Here is a 27,156-nt window from a genome sequence, read left to right as displayed (position 1 = left end):
AGAGTCAGGTGATCCTTGTTGTCTCTGATTGGGAACCGTATTTAGGGAGCCATAGTTTCGCCTTGTATTTCGTGGGTGATTGTTCCTGTCTTTGTGTTGTGGTCACCAGATAGGCTGTAATAGTTTCACGTTCCGTTTTGTTGTTTTCGTCTATCAGTTATTTCATGTACCGCGTTTCTTTCATTAAAGTCATGAGTAACCAACACGCTGCATTTCGGTCCGACTCTCTTTCTTCAACAACCACGCTGCGCTTTGGTCCTCCTCTCTTTCTCCCGAAGACATCCGTTACAAATACAAACTATCAATCATGTATTGTCAGGTACAGATACTGTACCTCGTCAAGCAACTGCTTTCTATCCCTCTTGATCACTCAGTCTTCTCTCTTGTGTCTGCCCGACACTAACCTTATGTAGCAGGTGTAAAAGAAACATACCGGCTCGCAATGGATTTAGTAATTACCATGTTTTCTGAGCTAAACTATGTAGAATTTTGTCCTGTTGGAAACTACAACTCCTTAGTACATCGCATAGTTCGGGCTTGATCTGATTTTTCTCTAGAAATTAAGCCATGTGCGCATTGAGCTCACAGGAAAAAAACGAAGGAGATGGAATTCAAATAACTTAACAAAGGTCTGTCAATTGGTTGTTTAAAAAACAAAACATTTGTACCAACATTTCAGTTAATCGCTCAGCATTGGGGAGGAATGAGTGAGTGAAAGAGAGAAATAAATAAGAAAAAGTAAGAGCCATGTACCTGCGTCCAGAGCCATTCCTCTGCAGCTCCCCCTCCTGTCCCAGGTTCCCCTTACAGCAGATGACACGGAGCTTGTTCTGGTAGGATGAAGCCAGGTAAATGGCCCCGGAGGAGATGGCTGGGCCCAGGTAGCGCGGGTTGGGGATGTCTAGGTGAGCGTACGAGTGGGCCCTGAACAAGACACAATACCCCCATTGAAAAATCTTACAATGTTATGCTAACTCATTCAGGGTTTCAGTAAACTAAAGGATCAGGGAGGTGGTATTACCCTAGAGCAGAGTGGCCCTGGACCTCAATCACATCCAACGAGTTGAAATAGGTCACAAACAGGTAGGGTTCTCTGTAGGCTGAAATGGAGAGGAGCACTGTGTTATAAGCATGTATGAGCCCTTATAATGTCTTATAACACTTTTCTAAATGGCAATGCTTCAATCCTTCCGAGATGGTCCTTATAGTGGTAAAACATTATTTGACTTACCAAACGAGAGAGGCAAACAGCTCCATTGGATGTCCTCACTTCGACTCCTGCGGCCATGCTCGTCCACAAACACCCCAAACTCTGGACATTGAATCACCACCAAGCAGAAATGAGCAATTATTCTTGCAGATAAACTGTGTGGAAATTGGTAGTAGCACTTTCACTAATCATAATCACAGCAGAAACTCTCCCTCTCTCACAACCAGCCGCACACACACGCAAACACGCACACACACACGGCCTATAGAATGTGTATGAATGTGAAAGAAACATCTGTCTGACCGTGGAAGCAGAGCAGGTACTCGTCTTTCTGCGGTGCCTGGGTGACCTGGATGATGGAGATGGGGAAACTGTGGGAGGAGGCTGCAAAGATGGCCGAGGCCAGCGTCACATCATTCTTATCCAGGAACTCTGCAAGAGAGAGGTCCCCACACCAATCAATCAACCAATGATACAAAAATGTATTTTTGGACAAGTCCAATTAGTCCTTTCCTGTTTCAGTCCATTTAACCCGAGATAAGTGTCTACCATTAACTTGCATCCTGTGTGAGGAGTCATTGACTAACCTTCCAGCATGTAGTGCTTCATCTCGATCTCGTAGAACTTGTTGGTGCCGATGATGATGCTGTAGCCTGTGAAGTGGATACAGCTGCAGGGCTCTGACGTCTCAATCTCCTTCTTGATACAGAACTTATTGAGGTTGTCGTTGTAGCGCAGTATGGTGATCTTGTTGGGCATGGCTGCACATATACACGTGCCATTCTCAATCTGCACAAGGGACAAAAGCAAAACAGTCAGACAACAATCACTCCAGAGATCAATCAGTTGTGTCTACAGTGTCAAGGAATTATCAAAAGGTGTGAATAATTTGCTATGCGCTATGACTATGACTAAGACTAAGACTAAGACTAAGACTAAGACTAAGACTATGACTATGACTATGACTATGACTAAGACTATGACTATGACTAAGACTAAGACTAAGACTAAGACTAAGACTAAGACTAAGACTAAGACTAAGACTAAGACTAAGACTATGACTAAGACTATGTCATAGTCTTAGTCTTAGTCATAGACTAAGACTAAGACTATGACTAAGACTCATTATTTGAACAGAAAACAATGTTGCGTTCTATTCCGATAAGGTGAAAACAATCCATGAAGAGAAACGTAAATTGGTGGCTCACACCTTGCCGGAGGAGAAGAGGTGGCATCCCTTGACCGTCTCAAAGATGTATGGGCTGAGATCTGGCTGGGCCGGGAGGTGGGACTGAGACAGTGACTGCTTCACCTTCTTGATCTCCACCAGACACAGAGCCCGCTCCTCTCCTGGACCAGACATGGTATAGACATAATCAATCATTAATTTATAAAGCCCTTTTTGCATCAGCAGTTGTCACAAAGTACTTTTACAGTAAGCACAAACACCCACAGTACAAACTGCATACTCCCTCCCACACACAATAACAGATGGGATAATAAACATTACACTGTATTAACATTCTTTATAATCGTGGTATTAATATACTGTAACTGTTTCGGTGAACTACGCTTGCATGCTACAGCAACCTTGCCTGGCCACAGTTTGTCCCAAACACTGACCAGTAATTATGAGCAGCTTGTCGTGCTCCTTGAGGATCCGGATCTGGAAGACGGAGGCCAGGCCGGGGATGTGAGTCAGACTGTTCTTAATGACGTTCAGGGCATACAGGCCCTCCTCAGAGCCCACCAACACTATCTATGGAGAGGGAGAGAGAAGGCCACACAGTTCGAATGGGGAAATAGCAACATAACCCATCGCATACATATTTTGCTGTTGAGAATTGAGCAAATAAAGCCATGTTTCTTTCACATTCTTGTGAGTGATCTATTTAGATCGCCAAGTATTATTCCATCCATGATAAAAGGTATACCTCAAGGCCGTAGCATGGTTTAGTTGCAGGTCCTACCTGGTCGGTGAGGGGCAGGGTGCAGTTAATATCCAGCCGGTCGTCTCCCTCCAGCTTCAGCAGAGAATTCCCTAGAAGTTTCTGTCATCATATAGGAGAGGGAAAGCAACAGGTCAGCAGGTTATATGCACAATGGCTTGTGACAAGAGGCAAGAGTGTGCCAGGACAGAGCAGGTGACAACACAGACATGACTGTTAGCTGCTGGATATGGACACTTGGGGGGGAAATAAAAAAATCTAAATTAACAACAGACACTTGAAACAAGTATAAAGACATAGCAATGGATGGTGAATCTATCAATCTCTAAACAATAGACGAAGCCAATTGATCAATCGTTGGGCTGCATTGGTGGGGCGTAGAGTACATGACCTTTAACATGGAAGTGCATGCATGAAGCCAGGGGACAAAGCTGCACAACAGTGCCATCTCACATACAGGCGCTGCATGAGTGCTGCATGTGTGGGCATGTGGCTGCCTTTCAGGGAGTGAGAGTGTGTGTTTGCTTTTACTGTATGCGTGATAGTGACGTGTAGTTTGTGTGCTTGGATATGTCCGTACATGTATACAGTAAGTGTGTGTCTGCATGCTCTGTTGGCCCAAGCATAAGGCAGGCTCATGCAGATCTTTACCTGGACCAATGGGGAGAGGTTCTTCTGTTTTTTAGGAACAGCTGTCTACAGTGTGGTCAACAACACCTCAGTATATTTACACATACAGTGTAAAATATGCGTAAAATATGTATTCATATATAAAAATCATTAACAACAAACACAGTAGTAGAGGGACAACATGCAGACAAAAAGAGAGGGAAAGGGGTGAGAAGAGGAGAGAAAGAGACTATTGAGTGTGAATACACCTGACCCTACTCTCCAGCAAACACCAAGCAAATATTGCTCTTTCATGTTTGAGTGTGGTTCATTTATAAACTCTACTGCACTAGCAGGAGAACTCAGATGGAGACATTAAAAGTTACAACAATACTTCAAATATCAACTGACTAGAGGTTGAAGATGGCTCTTGAGATGTGCACAGACACACACTCACCGCGTCAGCCTCAACCTTGTCCTTGGAGCCCCTGCTGCCAGCTACAACTGACTCCAGGACAGCCACCCAGCGCTGCTTGTCTGGGAAGCTGGGAGCCATGAAGTATAGGGACTGGCCAGGCCAACAGGTGGTGTGGGGGTGAGACTCCAGCTTTAGGATGTATGGGATGTCTGCACAAAGAGTATCAACACAACAAGATGACAGATTGAAGAAACATGACTTGATCACACACCCACACCTGATTAAGCTACTTAAATGAGTAATATCTGGAGGAGTCATCTATAACTTTTGTTAGGTTTAATGTCGGGATCATTAACTTTGTTTGTTCCAGATGGCGGAATTTTGCAAAAAAACAGAATTTGAGACAGGTGGACCCGTACCAACACAACCTGTACAAGCACTTTGAGAATTTCTTCTAAAGCCCTTTTTAAACTAAACTTATTTTCCCTTCCCTACTCCTCCTTAGACAGGCGCACTGTAACTGTACCTGACTTAGCCGTGTTGATGAGCTCCGAGGCTCCCACAGCTCCATGGATAGTCACCTCTCCGTCAGGGAGACACAGTTCAAACTCCTCCTCTGGCTTCAGAGAGTCTGGTAACACACCAGGGCCATATTCATTAGAGAAAACCGCAGCAAAACTTTTTGCAATGCTAAACAAATAATATAATATATCATTTCCTATTGGACAAGTCCCAGCAGACCTTGGTCATGAAAACACTGCCAAAACAGTCTGTTGAATAAACACAAAAGGAGAGTCAAGTCAAGGAGCAGTACCTTCTCTGGGTTCAGAGTCATAGATGGACACCTTGGTCCCATCCAGCACCACATACTTCCTCTCCCAGCCTTGCTGGCCCCGCCTGGAGTTCCTGCAGACACACACACACTATGAACCAGAATATTCACAGGTGTTACATTTTCCCTGTGAAGCGCCATACCCAGCGCCATACCCAGAGCTCATGCCCAAGGAGGAAGAGGAGGAGTAGGGAAGGAAAAACACGTTTAGTTTAAAAAGGGCTTTATAAGAAATTCTCAAAGTGCTCTACATACAGCAAGGTAAGGCAGGTAAACAGAAGAATGTCCATAATAAAGTGGTTACTATTGTGACGTGGTAAGGTTGGACCCAGGTGCAGAGGAGACCAGACAAGGAATCAGTGGTTAAAAAACACTAAGTCTCGCAAACTCACTCAGGAAATGAACGCACACGGTAAACAATTCAAGCTTCTGCGTAAAGAGAAACAGAAAACACACCTCTTTTAAAGGGGAAATCGTAATGAGTAATAGAACACATCTGACTGTCATAATTGTCTCTAGGATGGTCTGTCCAGATGTAGGCAATCATGGCCCAATCGGTGTGGAACGAGGAGGACTGTAGCACGCACAGAGAACACTGAGCGAGGAACCCCTTGCATCCTCCCGGGTGGCCGTCGTACCGCTCGGCGGCTGGGATCTTGTGTTCCTGGTTCAGGTTCCCTGGAGGAACTATGGCGACACCTGTAGCACTGGGCAATGAGACTTGGGTATTGGCTCTTCCTGGGTTAAGGTTTGACTCTGGTTGGAGGGAGTCGGTAAGTGCCCGGAGGGTCTCTGATATTTGGGAGAGTTGTTCATGCTGCCGCCCCAGCAGTGCTCCTTGGTGGGTTACAGCATTCTTGATCTGTGGGATCTCTGTTGTGTCCATGTTTAGGCAGAAGCTTGCAGTGACGTGGTAAGGTTGGACCCAGGTGCAGAGAAGATACCAGATGAGGAATCAGTGGTTAACTTCTTATGGGCACTTTTTACGGTAACGTCCCACCTGGCCAACATCCGGTGAAATTGCTGAACGCGAAATTGGACAGAGAGAACTTGTTGCGAAGGGGAGTGCCTCGTGATACATCAGAGAGAGTGTACTTTGTTACACAAAACTTGGCTTGACCACAAACCCAAGGGCCCCTTTAAATGTACCCATTGCAACCTTTGCAGTAATATTGCACAGAAGAAGTATTTTGTTGACACAGCTTCCAAAATGGAGTATTACATCAAGTATTTCATTAACTGTAAAACCACTCATGTCATCTATAGATTGCAAGTGTTCTACATTGGACGGACAAAGAGACGCCTTCAAGACCACTTAGCGGAACACAATACGCCATATGGGTAGGCAATGAAGACTACCCCATGGCAAGGCATTACAAGTCCCTACACCATGGCAACCCTGCCTCCCTACAAGCTATGGGTATTGATTATATTCCAGCCTCTATTAGAAAAGGGAACCGTCTTAAACAGTTAAACCAAAGAGAAAGTTTTGGGATTTACAAACTACAGGCCACTAAATACCCTGGTTTAAATGAAGATATGGATTTCTCACCCTTCCTGTAGGGTCGTGATGGGTCCATTTGCTGTCATCTAGTGGACATTTAGCTTAATTTGCCCTCAGCTATGGTTAGACTGTTGTTGTTCATGTTTTGTTGTTCTAGTGTACTATGAAATATATTGCTTTCTTATTCTTGACACTTCTCCTAGTCATATTTAAGGTTAGGACTACCTTTTAGTCTTCTGATACTTCTAGCTTGGAGTTGTATTTTTATGATATCTTAGCTACAGTATTTCACCTTTTAATGTGTATAGTATTTGCTTACTAGGTGTGTCCAATCAATTTTGTAATCACTCCCTCTTCCAATTAGGGGTAATTGGAAAAGCTGTCGGTTTAAAAAAAACTTTGTTTCTATTGAACATGCCATACTAATAAAGGCATTTCAATTAATTATATCAAGAGTGCCTTGGTCCTCCTTTCTTTTTGGTTAATAATAAACTTTTCCAAACAATTCAAACAACATTTATAATCAAACCATAGGTACCCTAATAAGTAAATAAACAATCAAATTTAAGACGGAGAATCGTTATTGTCTTTCCCGGAGAAAAATACCAAAGAACTCGCTCTCTTCCACACGCTTGGAAACACTACAGCTCAAATGGGAGCCACCTAGGAAAACTACAATTTCTTGCTCATTTTTCCAAAACCTAGCATGAAACTCTTTCTAAAGACTGTTGACATCTAGTGGAAGCCCTAGGAACTGCAATCTGGGAGGATTTCGCCTTATAATAAAAGTGACAGCCATTGAAAACAGTGGTAGGCTGAATTGTTTTTTGGGGGGGTTTCGCCTGCCATATCCGTTCTGTTATACCTCAGACATCATTTGAACAGTTTTAGAAACTTTAGAGTGTTTCCTATCCAAATCTACCAATTATATGCATATCCTAGCTTCTGGGCCTGAGTAACAGGCAGTTGATTTTGGGCACGCTTTACATCCGGATGTGAAAATACTGCCCCCTACCAAAGGGAGGTTAAGGATAAACATAATACTTTACTGAGAAACGGTATCCGCAGGATCACAGTACACTTGAAAAAACAACAAACACTAAGTCTCGAAAACTCACTCAGGAAACGAACGGCCACGGTAAACAATTCTAGCTTTTTCAAAGAGAAACAGAAAATACATCTCTTTTGAAAGGGTAAATCATAATGTGTAATAGAACACACCTGACTGTCATAATTGGCTCTAGGATGGTCTCTGCCGCCCTCTGGTGACAGGTGGAACCATGACAAATATAAGTACACAGACCTGGGTTGTTTCATCCAGCCCTCCAGGCGTACATGGCCAGCAGCCTCTTTGAGCTGCAGGGGAGGGGAGTTGGCCTTCTCCCGACACAACACCTCTGAGAAATGGGTAGCATACTCCGCCGGCAGGCCACACGTGGCAGGGAGGCAGGGCGAGCACTTGGGGTGGCACAGGGTGTGGCACTCTACAGTAGACCAGGAAGAGAGAGAAGAAAAGGCATTCATTCTGTAGGATTGATTTTAGAGTTATGGTGGCTGAAAACAAGTACTCTGAGAAGTTGTGTTGTCAATCCATTTTATCTTCATACCCGTATACAAGTGTCAGGTATAATTAAAACATTTTTTCTAGAAAATAAGGACCACAAGCTAGAAAGTTTTGATTTCAAGAAAAAGTTGAAATACAGTATGGGCTCCAGACTAACATCTCCCCCTGGTGGCACTAGTTGGTGGCACCAGCTCATTATTTGGTCCCACCATTTTTTTTGCGCAGCATCACACAATGTGATTTTTTAAAATATAATTTTAAAAGTCATTCACTGTGCTTTATTACATTTTTTTATAGACTAGTGAGATTGTATTCAAGAAATAGGTTGTTTCATCATCTTTTCATGTTGTGATTCTAAATACTTAAATTTGGTTCCTAATCCAGTGATTGTCATCTTGGGTTGACAATTACGCTTTTGTTATAATTTAGTGTTGCCTTTTTGATTTTGTTCAATAGAGATGAATTTGCCTGCACGAATATCATAGGCTAATTTATTTGGGGCCAATTCATCACCTGAGTAAGTGGAAACTCAAAACACATTAGCTCAATCACTAACTCCAAATATAATGTATTAATCTAAAAGTAAATGTAATGTCCCAATTTTTTTGCAGTTGTAGCCTACGGCCCAATGAGATCTATGCAATGCAATGGCCAATGCACATAATCATTTTGACCGCTCTGTGTCTCAAAGCTATATAAAATATTTCAGTTGTAAAATAGTTGCTAATCAGCACAGAGTTAAAAAACTGAAATTATAGCTACAAAAAGCTGAGAACCTCCTCTCTCCAGCAATTGGATTTCAAAGTGTTATACAATCAGAACACCTTTCTTTCTCCGGGAGCATTTTTGTTCCCCAAAAAAGGAGAGCGTGGCTCGATCAAAACATCAGCAAGCCAAAGCAAAAGAGGTATCTGGGCAGGTAGACACAGTCTGGAGCCTTGGTAATGAACATAATGCAGTGGTCTGGGACATTGCTCATGAGTTCAACAGCAGTGCTACCACAACAGTGATGAGGAATAAAGGCAGTGCAGTACAGTAGGACCTACTAACCTAGGCAGGTGGCGGCCTGCCGTCCAAAGTGCACGGTGTCCAAGCAGACAGCACACTTGGTGGCCCTCATGTTGAGTCCGAAGTTGAAACGATGGGGTATGTTGCTGTGCATCCTCTCCTTCACACGACGCCCATACTCTACAACAAGATGGAGGGACAAAAATTTAGTGAAAATTTGTGAAAGCTAGAATGAATGAGTTTGAAGTGGTCTTGCACATACAGTGAATTCGGAAAGTATTCAGGCCCCTTGACTTTTTCCACATTTTGTTACGTTGCAGCCTTATTCTAAAATGGATTCAACAGTTTTTTCACCCTCATCAATCTAGACACAATACCCCATAATGACAAAGCAAAAACAGGTTTTCATAAAAAAATGTTTTTAATCAAAAATCAAAAACTGAAATATCCCATAAGTATTCAGACCCTTTACTCAGTACTGTCTTCTTGGATACGACACTACTGGCTTTGCACACCTGAACTTGTGAAGTTTCTCCTATTCTCCTCTGCAGATCCTCTCTAGCTCTGTCAGGTTGAATGGGGGGCGTCACTGCACAGCTATTTTCAGGTCTCTCCAGAGATGTTTGAATAGGCTCTGGCTGGGCCACTCAAGGACATTCAAAGACTTATTCCAAAGCCACTCCTGTGTTGTCTTGGCTTTGTGCTTAGGGTCATTGTCCTGTTGGAAGGGGAACCTTCGCCCCAGTTGTAGGTCCTGAGCATTCTGGAGCAGGTTTTCATCAAGGATCTCTCTGTACTTTGCTCCGTTCATCTTTCCCTCAATCCTGATTAGTCTCCCAGTCCCTGCTTCTGAAAAACATCCCCACAGCATGATGATGCCAGCACTATTCTTTTCCATATGGATGGTGCCAGGTTTCCTCCAGATGTGAAGCTTGGCATTCAGACCGAAGACTTCAATCTTGGTTTCATCAGACGAGAGAATCTAGTTTTTCATGGTCTGAGAGTCCTTTAGGTGCCTTTTAACAAAGTCCAAGCGGGCGGTCATGTGCCTTTTGTTGAGGGTTGGCTTCCGTCTGGCCACTCTACCATAAAGACCTGCTTGGTGGAGTACTGCAGATATGGTTGTCCTTCTGGAAGGTTCTCCCATTTCCACAGAGGAACTCTGGAGCTCTGTCAGAGTGACGTGTTCTTGGTAATCTCCCTGACCAAGGAACATCCACTCTGATTGCTCGGTTTGGTCGGGCAGCCAGCTCGAGGAAGAGTCTTGGTGTTTCCAAACTTCTTCAACTTCAATGCTGCAGAAAGTTTTTGATACCCTTCCCAAGGACTGTGCCTCGACACAATCCTGTCTCGGAGTTCAACGGCCAATTCCTTGGACCTCATGGCTTGGTTTTTGCTCTGACATGCACTGTCAACCATGCACATGTCCAATCAATTGAATTTACCAGAGGTGGCCTCCAATCAAGTTGTAGAAACATCAAGGATGATCAATAGAAACAGGAAGCACCTGATTTGAATTTCGAGTCTCAAAGCCAAGGGTCTGGGTAGCCTAGTGGTTAGAGCGTTGGACTACTAACCGAAAGGTTGCAAGTTTGAATCCCCGAGCTGACAAGGTACAAATCTGTCATTCTGCCCCTGAACAGGCAGTTAACCCACTGTTCCTAGGCTGTCATTGAAAATAAGAATTTGTTCTCAACTGACTTGCCTAGTAAAATAAAGGTTAAAAAAAATACTCATGTAAATGAGTTATTTTTAATTTTTATATAGAAAATTGCTAACGTTTCTAAAAACCTGTTTCCACTTTGACATTATGGGGTATTGGGAATGGTCCAAACACACCAAGACAGTAGTGAAGAGGGCCCGACAAAGCCTATTCCCCTCAGGAAACTAAAAAGATTTGGCATGGGTCCTGAGATCCTCAAAAGGTTCTACAGCTGCAACATCGAGAGCACTGGTTGCATCACTGCCTGGTATGGCAACTGCTTGGCCTCTGACTGTAAGGCACGACAGAGGGTAGTGTGTACGGCCCAGTACATCACTGGGGCTAAGCTGCCTGCCATCCAGGACCTCTACACCAGGCGGTGTCGGAGGAAGGCCCTAAAAATGGTCAAATACCCCAGCTACCCCAGTCATAGACTGTTCTCTCTACTACCGCATGGCAAGCAGTACCGGAGTGCCAAGTCTAGGACAAAAAGGCTTCTCAACAGTTTTTACCATCAAGCCATAAGACCCCTGAACAGGTAATCAAATAGCTACCTGGACTATTTGCATTGTGTGCCCCCCCAACCCCCTTTTTACACTGCTGCTACTCTCTGTTTATCATATATGCATCATCATTTTAACTATACATTCATGTACATACTACCTCAATTGGGCCGACCAAATAGTGCTCCCGCACAGTGGCTAACCGGGCCATCTGCATTGTGTCCCACCCACCACCCGCCAACCCCTCTTTTACGCTACTGCCACTCTCTGTTCATCATATATGCATTGTCACTTTAACCATATCTACATGTACATACTACCTCAATCAGCCTGACTAACCGGTGTCTGTATGTAGCCTCGCTACTTTTATAGCCTCACTACTTTTATAGCCTCGCTACTGTATATAGCCTGTCTTTTTACTGTTGTTTTATTTCTTTACCTACCTATTGTTCACCTAATACCTTTTTTGCACTATTGGTTAGAGCCTGTACGTAAGCATTTCACTGTATTCAGCGCACGTGACAAATACATTTTTATTTGATTGTGTGTAGATTAATTAAATGTTTTCCTAATCTATTTTCAAATAAGTCTGTAACTTAACAAAATGTGGAAAAAGTCAAGGGGTCTGAATACTTTCCATATGCACTTTATACCTTGCAAATTGTTCTTGTCACTTAAATGTTCCTGACATAAGCAGCAGTTTTTTTTACAGCAAGATTAAGCAAGTATACAAGGCATAGTATACCCCAAACATTCTCTGCACTTGCATGTTCTCTGTTCTAGTGACATAACCATGACTATGAGTTGGATCATGCAGATGGCAATGTGTGTATGTGTCACGTTCTGACCTTAGTTCTTTTGTTATGTCTTTGTTTTAGTATGGTCAGGGCGTGAGTTGGGTGGGTTGTCTATGTTATTTTTTCTATAATTTGGGATTTCTGTGTTTGGCCTGGTATGGTTCTCAATCAGAGGCAGCTGTCAATCGTTGTCCCTGATTGAGAACCATACTTAGGTAGCCTGGTTGTCCCTGATTGAGAACCATACTTAGGTAGCCTGGTTTCACCTTTGAGTTGTGGGTGATTGTTTCCTGTTGGATGTTTGTTTCACATTTCAGGACTGTTTCGGTTTTCGGTCGTATCATTCACTTTGTTATTTTGTATTCTTTAGTGTTCAGTTTAATAAACTAAAATGGACACTGACCACGCAGTACATTGGTCCGATCTCTACTACTCCTCCTCGTCAGAGGAGGAAGGCCGTTACAGTATGAAGACTGTTACAGTATGTATTTACAAAAGATGGCTAATGGTTTCAGATCTACTCAGTTTTGCAAAAAGAAAGGCTGGTTAACCCTTTACACTCATACCTGTATACGGGTTGAAAATGGCAGAGTTGGGCAGTGATAAAGACCTAAATTGGAACGCAGTGGCTGTATGCTAACATGCTATAAATGACATCAGAGCTCAGCGCCTCACAGCCCTGTATGGGTTTTGACTGACAGCCTTTCTGAACTTGAGCACCGCACACGACAAGAAGTTGCCCCCATCATCCCTCCCGTTAAATGGGCAACTTTTGCACATTTTTTGTTGTCTGAGTGAGGGAATTTCTGTAAATTATTTCCAAGATGAGATGTTGAGGATTATAATAAATACCGCTTTGATGTCATACAAGCAAGCCAAACAACCGTGAGTCCAAATGTGCACTTCACATTTCCAGATCATAAAGCTCATGTCATATACAGTGTCAACGTTTATGATCACTATGTTTGATGTACAGTTACAAGATGACATGGTGTCATACCCTGGGTTGTTCTGAACAGAATGAGTCTGTTTGTCTATTGTGAAGAGAATTTGCAGCGTTACATGCAGCTGAATGCACACGACTACTTTATATGTGCACAAAATATATTTTCTCTGAATTGCCCTGTGAAAGCCTAACACTGTAAGATCGTATTTTATAACTTAGAAAAATAGCAATAGAAAAAGCTTTGTCCACCTGACCCAGATTGCAATTTATAAAGGGATGTTTTTGGATGGTGTGTGATTGGGTTCCAAACAAAACAACTACAAGTGTGCTTAGTCCAGTTCCTCAACGGCACAGCTAGGAGAGCTCAGAAATTCCCCTTATAGTTGAAGACTGTTCTGAAAGTGCATTGAAATTACTTTGGAGATGTGTGGGGCCACTTGGGGCCACTTGGAGACACCAGTTAGTCCTCCCATTCAAACACTTGTCATTTTTTTGTCTTATATTGCACCTACCCCACATTTTCCATTAATATTCTTATGTTATTGAATGTATCCAGAGTATTTTCAGATTTCGTTATCAACAAGTGCAGCGAACTGTAAACCAGAAGTCCTGAGCCTCACCCTCTTCTATGCGTTTGACAAAGAATAAAATATAACTCAGTGGCAGTTACATTTGCCAAGACCCACCCACATCTTGTTGACCAACTGATGGAGCATTTCCTCAGTGAATTCTGAATCATTCTCTATTTTTGCCCACTGACACGCTAAACATTTGTTCCTTCAGCCAATAACCCTGACAGCATCACATCATGGTTTCTTTTTGGAAACTTTGGCACCGGACAATGTGACTGGAAAGATTTCAATACACAGGACATTTGAGAAATGTACCGGACATTCATATATGCATCGGGTGCTTAACGCATTAGGGCGTACACCCAAGGTGCTCAAAATCACATTTCGATTCTTGAAATTCATTTTTACCAGAATATAAATTAGCCTGTAAAGTTTTAATAAAATAAAACAGAACAATGTTCTTATACCAACATGACAAGTTTTATTGAAAAGCAAAACATTGCCAATTGCATCTTCATCCCTGTTATAGATCAATAATAAATATTGAAAAATATACACTACCGTTCAAAAGTTTGGGGTCACTTAGAAATGTCCTTGTTTTTGAAAGAAAAGTCATTTTTTTGTCCATTTAAATAACACTAAATTGATCAGAAATTCAGTATAGACATTGTTAATGTTGTAAATGACTATTGTAGCTGGAAACGGCAGATTTTTTATGGAATATTTACATAGGTGTACTATCAGCAACAATCACTCCTGTGTTCCAATGGCACGTTGTGTTAGCTAATCCAAGTTTATCAAGGCTAATTGATCATTATAAAACCCTTTTGCAATTATGTTAGCACAGCTGAAAACTGTTGTCCTGATTAAAAAAGCAATAAACTTCCTAGAAGGCCAGCATCGCGTAGTTGCCTCTTCACTGTTGTTGTTGAGACTGGTGCTTTGCAGGTACTATTTAATGAAGCTGCCAGTTGAGGACTTGTGAGGCGTTTGTTTCTCAAACTAGACACTATAATGCACTTGTCCTCTTGCTCAGTTGTGCACCGGGGCCCCCCACTCCTCTTTCTATTCTGGTTAGGGCCAGTTTGTGCTGTCATGTGAAGAGAGTAGTACACAGCATTGTACGAGATCTTCAGTTTCTTGGCAATTTCTCATATGGAATAGCCTTCATTTCTAAGAACAAGAATAGACTGATGAGTTTCAGAAGAAAGGTCTTTGTTTCTGGCCATTTTGAGCCTATAATCGAACCCACAAATGCTGATGCTCCAGATACTCAACTAGTCTAAAGAAGGCCAGGACAACAGTTTTCAGAAGGCCAGGACAACAGTTTTCAGCTGTGCTAGCATAATTGAAAAAGGGTTTTATAATGATCAATTAGTCTTAAAATGATGAACTTGGATTAGCTAACACAACGTGCCATTGGAACACAGGACTGATGGTTGCTGATAATGGGCCCCTGTATAACTATGTAGATATTCCATTTTTTTAAATTTGCCGTTTCCAGCTACAATAGTCATTTACAACATTAACAATGTTTACACTGTATTTCTGATCAATTTGATGTTATTTTAATGGATAAAATGTGCTTTTCTTTCAAAAACAAGGACATTTCTAAGTGACCCCAAACCTTTGAAAGGTTGTGTATATAAAATTGAATAAATAAATAAATAATAAAACCCAACTTCAAAATATTATATTTATATATATTTATATTTAAACACACACCAGACACTCATTTCCAAGCAGCTTGATGATTAGCCTATGAAGCATATTTGCCTTTGAAGTTGGAGCCCATCTACTGGTATTTCCATCAATTAATAAAAAGCATTCTTTTGCAATGGATTTTTTAAAAGACAATTTGGCTGGCAACAATTGTATATATTTGCTTTAAAAAAAATTGGGGCTAAACGACAGCATTTACCGGCTAATGGAAACCCTGCATCACATGCACCTCAGATGCAGGCTAGCGTTGTAAATGTGCCCCAAGAACCAGTTGCAGCGAGGAGATGAACACAAGCACAATGAGGTGGAAGATGGTGACCTCTTCAAATAACATTTTCAAACGGGGAATACACTTACTTTCAAAAGTTACTCTTCGCTTCTCTGTGAACAGAATAAGAGGGAGAAAAAAAGAGTTCTAAAAGTGGCTAGGTGACAGCAAAAGATAGCAAGAGCAAGAAAATTAGAGAGAGAGAGAGAGCAGGGGCTGTAGGTCTTACCCTCGGGCGTGGAGCTCTCCTTGCAGCGGGCAGAGCTGGATGGTGCCAGTAGAATGCTGGGGTTGGGCTGGAGCTCAGGGGACTTGACGGTGGCTGACATGAGTATCTGCTGGCGGGCAGAGGCAGGCGTTGCCGGAGCATGCTCTGAGGCTTTGAAATGGGCCGCTGGGGGGGAAAGGGTAATACCTAATCAGTTGTACAACAATGTGTTCAAAGGAAATGGGTCTTCTGCATTTAACCCAACCCCTCTGAATCAGAGAGGTCAGGAGGGCTGTCTTAATCGACATCCATGGCGCACGGGGAACATTGGGTTAACTGCCTTGTTCAGGGGCAGAACGGCAAATGTTCACCATGTCAGTCCGGGGATTCGATCCAGCAACCTTTCGGTTACGGGTCCAACACTCCTACCCGCCAGGCTACCTGCCACCCCCAGGGAGAAAGGCAGGGGAAACGTTAGCGTTTGGGTACATATCTGGTACACTTCGACACACCAGAAATGTTGCCTCATGTCCCCATCATCAATATACAATGACCGTGTTCAAATACTTAAAAAACGTATTCTCACTTCCCTGAATTAAGACATCTTTCCACTGGACTGCTCTCCCAATATTATGTTAGATCAGTGAGAAGTTCAACGAAAGGACACGATACAGTCCAGGATTTGAACCAAACACTATGACAACCATCACGGCATATATTCACAAACAACTCACAGTAAGAGTGCTAATCTAGGATCAGTTTTGCCTTTTAGATCATGATGAATAATATACCATGGACAGGGGGGAATCTGATCCTAGATTAGCACTCCTGCTCTGAGAGGCTTTATGAATATGGGTCTAGATCCTGCAATAGGTTGTTGGCGACACCACTCTTACCCTCTTCTCTTAGTGATCTCAGCTCTATCCTCATCTTCTGCAGAGCCTCCTCCAGGTCTGAGCAGCGTGTCCTCTCCTTCTCCAGGGCCACCTTCATGTCACTGTACTGCATGGGCAGCGCCGGCTGAGCCTGGGCCCCAGATCCCCCAGCTCCATTCCCATTGGGCCCCAGCTCCTCACGACGACGCCCAAAGATACCCTGGCAGGAGAAAGAGAGGGTTAGACGGAGCTTCAGAAAGAGTTAGCATCACTCTCACACACAGTAACATTACAATGTATTGTCTCTGTTTTCATTCTCATTGACATAACTTACTTTTTATTTTTTACATTTGAGTCATTTAGCAGTTGCTCTTATCCAGAGTGACCTACAGTAGTGAGTGCATACATTTTCAGATTTGTTCCTACTGGTCCCCAATGGGAATCAAACACACAACCCTGGCATTGCAAGGCAAATGCTCTACCAATTGAGCTACACAGGACTACGATAAATGAAAAATCTGTGTGTAGTGAGTGACCTCTCGAAGCTTCTATACAGACTGCTATTTACCACATTTCCAGCACTAAGTTCTTTCACCTTCTTTTTCTTGGTGGGCAGGTCCATTTTGGCCTGTAGAAAGTCAATCAGTTTGGTCTGCTGAGAAATGGTGCCCTCCATCTTGACTTTCTCATGAGAATAGACAGCCTGTGTGTGGTGGGAGAGGAGCAACATCTCAGAATCAGCCTCAATATAAGAGTACCAGCTAACATCTCAAACTGAACAAGCTGTAGCAGCTGCATTCCAGCAACTATGGCGGATGTGTGCGTAATCTGGGTCATATTCATTTTTATTGATTTCACCTTTATTTAACCAGGTAGGCAAGTTGAGAACAAGTTCTCATTTACAATTGCGACCTGGCAAATTTGGGAACACAACAGAAAACTTTTCAAAGTGTTTTGCCACAGAAAACGAAAATGAGCGTTTCTTATTGGACAAGACCACGTAGTCCTTCCCTGTTTCAGTACGTTCGGTGCGTAATGCATACCTCCCAGACCAGGCCAGTACAGCTCAGCTTCGCAGTGTAATAACAGTCTAAGTGGGAGTGAGCGTAATGTCACCTGAATGTTCTCCAGCTGGTACTCCAGGTCAGTCCTCTCAGTCTTCAGCAGGTCAGTCTGGTCCAGAGCATCCTGCAGGCCCTGGGTCAGACGGAATATGTGGCTCTTCTGTAGGTCCATCTGCTGCTGCAGCTTGCCTTGCTGTGGTGGGCAGATCACCACACAAACACACATCATTCCAAGACAAGCTAAAAGCTATTTTGTTAACTCTTTATTTTACAGTCCTATCTCAATGGTGCTCGTCTTCACAAAAGGTTTCAGAGTACAGGTGATCTAGGATCATCAGCCCCCCTATGTCCATGTCACCTTATTCATTATGATTTAAAAGGCTAAACTTATCCTAGATGAGCATTGTGGGGTACTTTCTACCTCATCCATTAGCCTCTGCTTCAGCTCCCTCTCTGTCTCCAGTTTCTGCTGCAGGGTGCGGGCGTTCATCTCCAGCATGGCGTGCTTCTTCTCCAGGTCATTCAGCTGACAATAAACATTCAGATTCAAAATGTGTGTAAAATAATCATAATAATAAAACATGCCATTTAGCAGACATTTTTATCCAAGTGCCTTACATTGCATATTTATTTTTGTATAATTGACCCCAACAGGAATCAAACCAACAAACCTGGCAATGCTAGTGTCACGCTCTACACAAGACTCACCGTATCAGAGAGACTCTCAGCCTTCAGTCTCTGTTCTTTCAGAGCTTGCTGCAGAGACACGATCTCTGCCTTGTGCTCCCTGACTGCTAGCTCCACTGCCTGGCGAGACTCGGTACTGCGCTGGTCTGCACGCAGCCTGAGCACACAAACATAAAATTCACCGTGTGTGCACAGCTGTGTGTTGGTAGGAAGCTATGTTTGTATGATTAGTCTGTGAGATGGCAGTGTGTGTTTTGTATGCTGGCCTTTGCGAATGTCAATATGACATGAGCACGTGTGTATGTACTATGTATGGGTGTCTGTATGTATGATGGTATGGGTGTGTATGTACTATGTATGGGTGTCTGTATGTATGATGGTATGGGTGTGTATGTACTATGTATGGGTGTCTGTATGTATGATGGTATGGGTGTGTATGTACTATGTATGGGTGTCTGTATGTATGATGGTATGGGTGTGTATGTACTATGTATGGGTGTCTGTATGTATGATGGTATGGGTGTGTATGTACTATGTATCGGTGTCTGTATGTATGATGGTATGGGTGTGTATGACACATGTGAATTTGTGTACATATTAACGCTTGTGCGTATAATGCCTGCTCATGTTACATGTGTATGATACCCGGCGTGCGAGTGTGTATCTGCCTGTTCTGCTTCTCGTTGTCCATCAGGCGCTGCATGTCTCGGGTCCTCCTCTCGGCCTGATTCTTCTCATCCTCCAGGGCTCCCCTCCAGGCCTCCCACTGTCTCTCCTTCTCCAGCAGCTCATCATTCAGACTCTCCAGCTCCACAACCTGTTCCTCCAGCATGCTGCATGTCGTCTTCAGAGTCTCAATGTTCTACAGGCACACAAGTCACTTGTTTTATTTTGTTTTTATGTAACTAGGTATGCCTTTATGTAACCAGGTAAATCATTGAGAACACAATCTCTTTCGCAATAACGACCTGATTTACTTGTCGCTTCCTATGGCAGTTAACCCTCTGGCTGAACCTCGTCTTCCACCTCCCCAACGGTTCTCAGGTGATCCAAGTGCTTGTAAAGGGTTTCTCACCCAATGTTCTCTCTCCTTCGAGCTGCAACCCTCGTCGTTCCCCACCGACCGGTCTAAGATCGCATATATCATCACCCTGCTGTCGGAAAAAGCCCTGGCCTGGGCTACTGCCGTGTGGGATGCCCATAGTTCCTGCTGTGCCAGCTACTCTGCCTTTGCTGAGGAATTCAAACGAGTGTTTCAAGGCCCAAGCAGTGGTCCTGACTCAGCCAAACAGCTCCTGACTCTCCACCAAGGTCGGCGCAGCGTGACAGACTATGCCATCCAGTTCCGCACGGTGGCAGCAGCGAGTGGCTGGAACAACGAGGCGCTCACGGTGTGCTTTCTGAAAGTCCTTTCCAACACTATCCAAGATGAACTGGCCACTCGGGAACCACCGGACAATCTCGAGTCCCTGATCAAGTTGGCCTCACGCATTGACCAGCGTCTGAGAGAGAGAGAACTCAACCGTAGACCTCTAGCCCCTATCAGTCCCAGCTCCGAGTCCCCACCTTTATCCTCGCTGGCTCCACCGGAACCCATGCAGATTGGACGCATCTCCCAGGCTGAGAGAGACCGCCGGATGAGGGAGCGACGCTGTCTATATTGCGGCGAACCGGGCCATTTCCGTTCCACGTGTCCCGGGCTCCAGGGAAACGCTCTGTCCCGTACAGACCGGAGGGAACTGTAACAGGAAACATAACCTCCTCCCATCCGTCCAACTCCCGTCTACTCATTGCAGTCACCCTTTCCTAGGACAACCACAAGCTTCACCTTCAAGCCTTGGTAGACTCTGGAGCCGCAGGTAACTTCATGGATGGTGTCTGGGCGAAGGAGAATGGCGTTCCCTCTGAACCTCTAAGTGACCCCATGCGGGTTACTACATTGGATGGAAGCCCTTTGGGATCTGGACTTGTCACTCATGTCACTACCTCCTTGCGACTTTCAGTTTCACAACACCAGGAATTGATGAACTTTCATTTGATCTCCTGTTCTGAGTTCCCTCTCGTCCTTGGATACCCCTGGCTTCACAGCCATAACCCTCACATCGACTGGTCTGTGGGCACTATCAAGCAGTGGGGTCCTACGTGCCAAGCTACTTGTATTTTCCCGAATTCCCAGAGTTCTACTCCCGAGTCTTTAGAATCCATCGACCTGACCCGAGTTCCCGAGTGTTATCATGACCTCAAACTGGTATTTAGCAAACAGAGGGCCACCATGCTACCACCCCATAGACCTTATGATTGCCCCATCGAACTGTTTCCGGGCACTTGCCCCCCCCAGGGGTCGGATCTTTTCCCTATCTCCACCCGAACGAGCTGCTATGGATACCTACATCAAGGACGCTCTGGAAGCAGGCCTCATGCGTCCATCCACCTCCCCAGTGGGAGCAGGGTTTTTTTTTGTGGCCAAGAAAGACGGTGGATTACGTCCTTGCATCGACTACCAGGGACTCAATGCCATAACCGTCCGTAACCGTTACCTGCTACCCCTTATGGCCACAGCCTTCGAGCTGCTCCAGGAAGCAGTTGTTTTCACTAAGCTTGACCTGCGGAACACATACCATCTTGTGCGGATCAGACCTGGTGACGAGTGGAAGACCGCTTTCAACACGCCTACTGGTCACTATGAATACTTGGTGATGCCCTTCGGCCTGACCAACGCCCCAGCGGTGTTCCAAGCGCTCATAAACGATGTGCTTAGGGATATGCTTAACATATTTGTGTTCGTTTACTTAGATGACATCCTCATCTTTTCGAGCTCTCTTCAAGAACACACAAAGCATGTCAGACAAGTACTCAAACGCCTCCTAGACAGCCATCTGTACGTTAAGCCGGAAAAATGTGAATTCCATTCATCCCGAGTATAATTCCTGGGATTTGTAGTGGAACCCGGTCGAGTCGAAATGGACCCCAGGAAGGTAGGGGCGGTAGCGGATTGGCCCACCCCCAAATCCGTTAAGGAGAAGCTGAGACGGCCTTCCAAGGACTCAAGCAGCGCGTCCTCTCTGCTCCCATCCTGATACTACCGACTACGGATGAACCGTTTGTGGTGGAGGTAGACGCCTCAGAGGTTGGTGTTGGAGCTGTCCTGTCTCAGAGGGGTGAAGACAAGAAGCTTCATCCGTGCGCTTTCTTCTCACACCGGCTTACCCCTGCTGAGAGGAACTACGATGTGGGGGATAGTGAACTCCTAGCGGTTAAGATGGCATTGAAGGAATGGAGACACTGGCTCGAGGGGGCTTCTCACCCGTTTCAAGTGCTTACGGACCACAAAAATCTGGAGTATATCCAGCAAGCGAAGCGGTTGAACTCTAGACAAGCTAGATGGTCTCTTTTCTTCAATCGATTCCAGTTTATCCTCACCTATCGGCCCAGGTCGAAGAATCTCAAACCGGATGCCCTGTCCCGAGTCTACGCTCCTGCCATTCGAGATGACACGGACATGCCTGTCCTTCCTGCTGCTAAGATCGTGGCTCCGATCTCGTGGCAAGTTGAGGATAACGTGAGACGAGCTCAAGCTATTGAACCGGACCCGAAAGGAGGTCCTGCCAATCGGTTGTTTGTCCCCAAGGCAGTGAGGACTCAAGTCCTTCTGTGGGGGCACTCCTCTCGCCTCACCTGTCACCCGTGCGTAGGTCGCACCTTGGAGTTCATCCAGCGTATGTTCTGGTGGCCTACCATAAGAGAAGACGTTGCCACTTTCGTCAATGCCTGCCCCGTGTGCTGCCAGGGCAAATCTTCTCACCTCTGCCCGCAAGGACTCCTTCACCCTTTACCTGTTCCCCACAGACCCTGGTCCCATATCTCGTTGGACTTTAATACTGGCCTTCCTCCATCCCATGGCAATACTACTATCCTAGTCATAATCGACAGGTTTTCAAAGGCGGCCAGGTTCGTCCCTCTGACTAAGTTACCTTCTGCCAAGGAAACGGCTGAGTTGGTAATTAATCATGTGTTCCGAGTCTTCGGCATTCCTCAAGATATGGTTTCTGACAGAGGTCCCCAGTTCGCCTCTAGGTTTTGGAAGGCCTTCTGCCAACTCATGGGGGCTTCTGCCAGTCTATCTTCAGGGTACCATCCGGAGTCCAACGGCCAAACAGAGAGGATGAATCAAGAGCTGGAAACCACCCTCCGATGTATGACTCGTAACAACCCGTCCACATGGTCGTCATTCATTGTTTGGGCCGAATACGCGCACAACACCTTGCGCTCCTCCTCCACTGGTATGTCCCCGCACGAGTGTCAGTTTGGCTATGCCCCTCCATTGTTACCGGACCAGGAGGCAGAAGTCAGAGTGCCTTCAGCCTTGAAGTTCGTCAGACGCTGTCGGCTTATGTGGAGGAAGACCCGTCTTAATCTTATGCGTTCCTCACAGAGGTACCAACAACAAGCCAACAGACGTCGCCGTCCCGGGCCTACCCTGCGCCCCGGCCAGAGAGTCTGGCTCTCCACAAAAGACTTACCACTACGGGTGGAGTCTCGCAAGCTGTCCCAAAAATACATCGGTCCCTTTAAGGTTGCCAGGAGAGTTAACCCAGTTTCTTATCGCCTACACTTACCCAGATCCCTTAAGATTAATCCCACGTTTCACATTTCCTTATTAAAACCTGTTGTTTTTTCTCCCCTTGTCCCGGCAGACAGACCTCCCCCTCCGCCTCGTGTCATTGGAGGCCAGCCGGCTTATACCGTCCATCAGATACTGGATTCCCGCCGGGTGCAGCGGTCCTGGCAGTATCTGGTAGACTGGGAAGGCTACGGTCCCGAGGAGCGCTCCTGGGTTCCTGCCAAAGACATACTGGACCCTGACCTCATTCGTCAGTTCAGGGCCCTTCACCCTGAGAGAGCTGGTAGGAACGTCAGGAGCCGTTCCTAGGGGGGGGATTCTGTCAGGATTTGGCCAGGGTTGTTCCGGTATTTGGTCACTAGATGCCCCCATTGTGCCTTTTGACCTTTTGTTTTCCCTTGATCCCCATTATTCTTTGCACCTGTGCCTCATTTCCCCTGATTGTATTTAAACCCTTTGTTTTCCTCTGTTCTTTGCTCTGTGTTTGTATGTTAGCACCCAGTTAGCACCCAGCCCTAGTACTCTGTGAACTCTTGTTGATCCCGGTGGACTCTCTGTTTTTTGTTCTTGTTTGTTTGTTTTTTGAGTATCTTTTGAGGCTTTTTGTGCTATACCTTCCACCTTGTGGATTTACCTTTTTGTCTTGGAGGATTACCTTTGTTCTTGTGGAATTCCTTGTGAGGTTGTGGAGTTACATGTTTTCCTGAAGAACTTCACTTTTTACTTCATTAAATACACCGTCTCAAGTACTGCTGTGTCTGCCTCATCTTCTGGGTTCTGCCGACTATTCGTGGCTCAGTTGGTTAAGTGACTGTTTCTCACTCCGGAGACCCGGGTTTGTAACCGGGTCCCGACAAGAACGACCCTGGACTAGTCATGGACTTACAGGACAAGAGACATAAACTGAGGTTGTTTCTGCAAGAAAGAGTGAAGGGTGCCTTGATTAGGTCTCGTTTCGCTTCCCTCAAGGATATGGATGCTCCTAGAGCTTAAAAAAGAATCCTAGGACAGTCGACATTGCAACGTAAACAGATGGTCTGCCTTCGTCGGATGACAGTGAAATGCGAGGATTGTGAATCTCTGTGTCCTGAACAATTGTTACATGGTCTTCCTCAATTGGGACCTGAGCTGAGAGTCGCATTGAACTCATTGACATTACACTGCAAGAGCTGTCCAAAGCAGTTATGCAGCTTTCAACAGGCCGAGCCCCTGGCATCGATGGTTTACCATATGAGTTTTATAAGCACTTTTGGGGTTCTATTGGGGAGGATTTTTATGAAGTGGTGTGTGAATCCTTTCATGAGGGTTCTCTTCCTGTATCCTGTCAACGTGCGGTGCTTTCACTGTTGCCAAAAAAGGGGGATTTATCTCTCATAAAAAATAGGAGAACTGTTGCTTTGCTGTGCGCAGAATACAAAATTGTTTCTAAATGTCTTTCAAACAGGTTGAAAGAGTATCTGGGATTGTTGGTCCACAAGAACCAGTCCTACTGTGTACCTGATCACTCTATTGTTGATAACTTGTTTCTGATAAGAGATGTTTTAGACATTTGTAAACTGTCTGATGTAAATGTGGGTTTACTTTCTTTGGATCAGGAGAAGGCTTTTGATTGTGTGGACCACCAGTACTTGTTTAAAACGATGAAAGCCTTTGGGTTTGGGGATGTCATTTTGTCTTGGATGAATTTACTGTATGCTGGGGCCTCGTGTATGGTGAAAGTGGGGGGTGGTTTGAGTTGCCCCATCCCTGTCCTTAAGGGGCATCAGGCAGAGATGCCCAATTTCAGGGCAGTTATATAGTCTGGCGATTGAACTAATGCTTTGTTTTTTAAGAACGAAGCTTACTGGTTTCTCTGTGCCAGGTGTAATGAAGGGTCCGACTATAGCACTGTCTGCCTATGCAGATGACGTGACAGTTTTTATTACAGGGGGTGAAGATGTTAAGGTTCTCTCAAACGCTTTAAAGGTGTATGAGGGGGCCTCCTCAGCCAGAGTCAATTGGGGAAAGAGTGAAGCGCTGTGGGCAGGTCAGCTTCAGATGGGGTCCGTTCCACAGTTACCAGGGGGGCTTCAGTGGGGCAGAGATGGGATGAAGACTTTTTTTTCTAGGCTCTGATGTCTGGTTGCTGCCCCAGCTGTCTTATAGGGGAAGGGTCCTGGTAGCTAATAATCTTGCTGCCTCTACCCTGTGGCACAGACTAATGGTTTTGCAGCCACCAAAGGGTCTGATACAAGAGCTTCAGAGGACCCTTGTCAATTTCTTCTGGTCTGGACAACACTGGATTAAAGCTGCAGCCCTGTACCTGCCACTGCACGAGGGTGGGCAAGGATTGAAGAACATTTCCTCTAGGATCATGGCTTTCCGGCTACATGCAGCCCAGAGACTGTTGTACAGTGACGGTTCTAGCTGGGTCGACACAGCCTACACACTGATGAGGAGAGCGGGCTGTTTGGGCTTAGACAAGCACATTTTCCCCTTAAAGCTGGAGGGGGGTGAGTTGCCTGGCCTGACTCCATTTTATCAGTCTGTTATGCAGGCTTAGAGGGTTCTTGTCAAATACCGTAAGGCCTGCACGCCAGGGATGTGGCTTTTGGAAGAGCCTATTTTTTATAACACTGCCATCCAGTCCCGTGCTCTGGGTTCAGCCAGCCTGCGTTCATGCCTGTTAATCTGTAAATCGCTCTGGATAAGAGCATCTGCTAAATGACTTAAATGTAAATGTAAATGTAATCGTGGGGTGTACCAAGCTGGGTCATCTGATGCGGAGCAGGAGCAGATCGTTGGAGAAACTGGGAGAAAGAGCAGGGATCTGATCATCTCGCCTACTGAGGAAGGTCGTCGCTGAGGTCTGTGACTCCTTGCCAGTACTTCATCTGCAGTTTGTGACTGACACTTCCAAATCTGATCGGTGGAATGGATGGATATGGATTATGTATGTTCCCTGCATTGATTGTTAGTGCTGTGGTGGGGGCATTCGAGGAGGACGTGGGGACGCTGCTTGCCTTCCATACCCCGGAGCCGGGGGAGTTCAAGGAGGTGGGAAAGAAGGCCATGTACAGAATATGTGTAAAAGTGTCCCATGCCTCTTCCCTGGAAGGGGTAAAATCGATGAGGTGGGCGGGTGTGCTTGGTCCAGGTGCCTCCCCAAAAGGATGTTGGCGATCATTATACAAACTGCCTATTGATAAGAGGACAGCTGACCTCCAATGGAGAATAATACATGGAGCCATAGCCACCAACATGCATCTGGTACACCTGGATCCTACTGTTGGGGAAGGGTGTCCATTCTGTGCTGAGTCTGAAACTCTGGCACATCTGTTTTTACAGTGTCCCAGGTTGGTGGGGATGATTGACCTGATTACTAATTGGTTCTCAGTGTTGGGAGAGGTTTTCTCTTCCCAACTGTACATATTCGGGCCAAAGTACAGGTTCAGTCAAAAGGGTGTAGTTGTGTTGCTTAATTTTGTGTTAGGGGCAGCAAAATTAGCGATGTGGAAGACCCAAAAGAACAGTATTCGAGGACAGGGGTCTGTGGATGTGGTGGGAATGCTGGAGGGAATGTTGGCAGAGAGACTGAGCGTTGAGTTTGCCTATTAAAAACTTGTCAACAATATTGATCTGTTTATGAGTATATGGTGTATTCAGAGGCTCTTGTGTTTAGTTACTGTGGAGGAGGAATTGGAGTTGTGTTTTTAATTGATGTGTAACTATGGTTTGTATGAGTATTTATGTGTTGTGGACTCCCAGACCCAATAAAGATTATTTAAAACTCTCTCTCGAGACCGAGTCCCACCCCCTGTCACTCAAGGAGCGCGTTTGTTGTTTCTTGACAACGAGACACTTTCAATCAGTCTGCATGGTCAAAAACATGCAACAATGTTGTTTCCAATTTGATCTTATTATAAATCCACAAGCGTTCCATACTTACAATATTAGTTCGTGAGCAAACGTAGCTAGCTAATACGGAACATCACTTTGGTTCCTACCCTATCACAATAACTCGTCCATGGCATTTTCATTCATTCATATGTCAAGCAACACTGTATTCAAAGTGCCCACTATTATTTATATTCTAACTATATAATTATAATAAACAT

At 44.9% G+C, this 27,156-nt stretch overlaps 1 protein-coding gene across 4 annotated transcripts in view; it reads right to left on the bottom strand.

Annotated features, from left to right (window-relative positions):
* The window catches only part of LOC124019314 (citron Rho-interacting kinase-like), a 53,618-nt gene that overhangs the window by 8,315 nt on the left and 18,147 nt on the right, over positions 1-27,156 (bottom strand). The window contains exons 17-38 of one of the 4 annotated variants that reach the window (XM_046334651.1): positions 19,107-19,300; positions 18,460-18,595; positions 18,173-18,277; positions 17,804-17,944; positions 17,283-17,390; positions 16,709-16,907; positions 15,834-15,998; positions 15,694-15,717; positions 9,137-9,274; positions 7,826-8,006; positions 5,001-5,092; positions 4,713-4,817; positions 4,226-4,395; positions 3,811-3,855; positions 3,181-3,261; positions 2,834-2,969; positions 2,421-2,560; positions 1,798-1,999; positions 1,514-1,642; positions 1,232-1,312; positions 1,022-1,100; positions 754-924 (exon numbers count right to left, since the gene is read on the bottom strand). In XM_046334651.1, the coding sequence (XP_046190607.1) occupies positions 754-924; positions 1,022-1,100; positions 1,232-1,312; positions 1,514-1,642; positions 1,798-1,999; positions 2,421-2,560; positions 2,834-2,969; positions 3,181-3,261; positions 3,811-3,855; positions 4,226-4,395; positions 4,713-4,817; positions 5,001-5,092; positions 7,826-8,006; positions 9,137-9,274; positions 15,694-15,717; positions 15,834-15,998; positions 16,709-16,907; positions 17,283-17,390; positions 17,804-17,944; positions 18,173-18,277; positions 18,460-18,595; positions 19,107-19,300 (2,822 nt within the window). The remainder of the gene's footprint in view (positions 1-753; positions 925-1,021; positions 1,101-1,231; positions 1,313-1,513; positions 1,643-1,797; positions 2,000-2,420; positions 2,561-2,833; positions 2,970-3,180; positions 3,262-3,810; positions 3,856-4,225; positions 4,396-4,712; positions 4,818-5,000; positions 5,093-7,825; positions 8,007-9,136; positions 9,275-15,693; positions 15,718-15,833; positions 15,999-16,708; positions 16,908-17,282; positions 17,391-17,803; positions 17,945-18,172; positions 18,278-18,459; positions 18,596-19,106; positions 19,301-27,156) is intronic. The other 3 variants (XM_046334654.1, XM_046334652.1, XM_046334662.1) reach the window with 3 other exon arrangements.

This window comes from Oncorhynchus gorbuscha, linkage group LG03 (genome assembly GCF_021184085.1).
Source record: "Oncorhynchus gorbuscha isolate QuinsamMale2020 ecotype Even-year linkage group LG03, OgorEven_v1.0, whole genome shotgun sequence".
Taxonomy (NCBI): Eukaryota; Metazoa; Chordata; class Actinopteri; order Salmoniformes; family Salmonidae; genus Oncorhynchus; species Oncorhynchus gorbuscha.
This window is presented reverse-complemented; position numbering and strand designations above follow the sequence as displayed.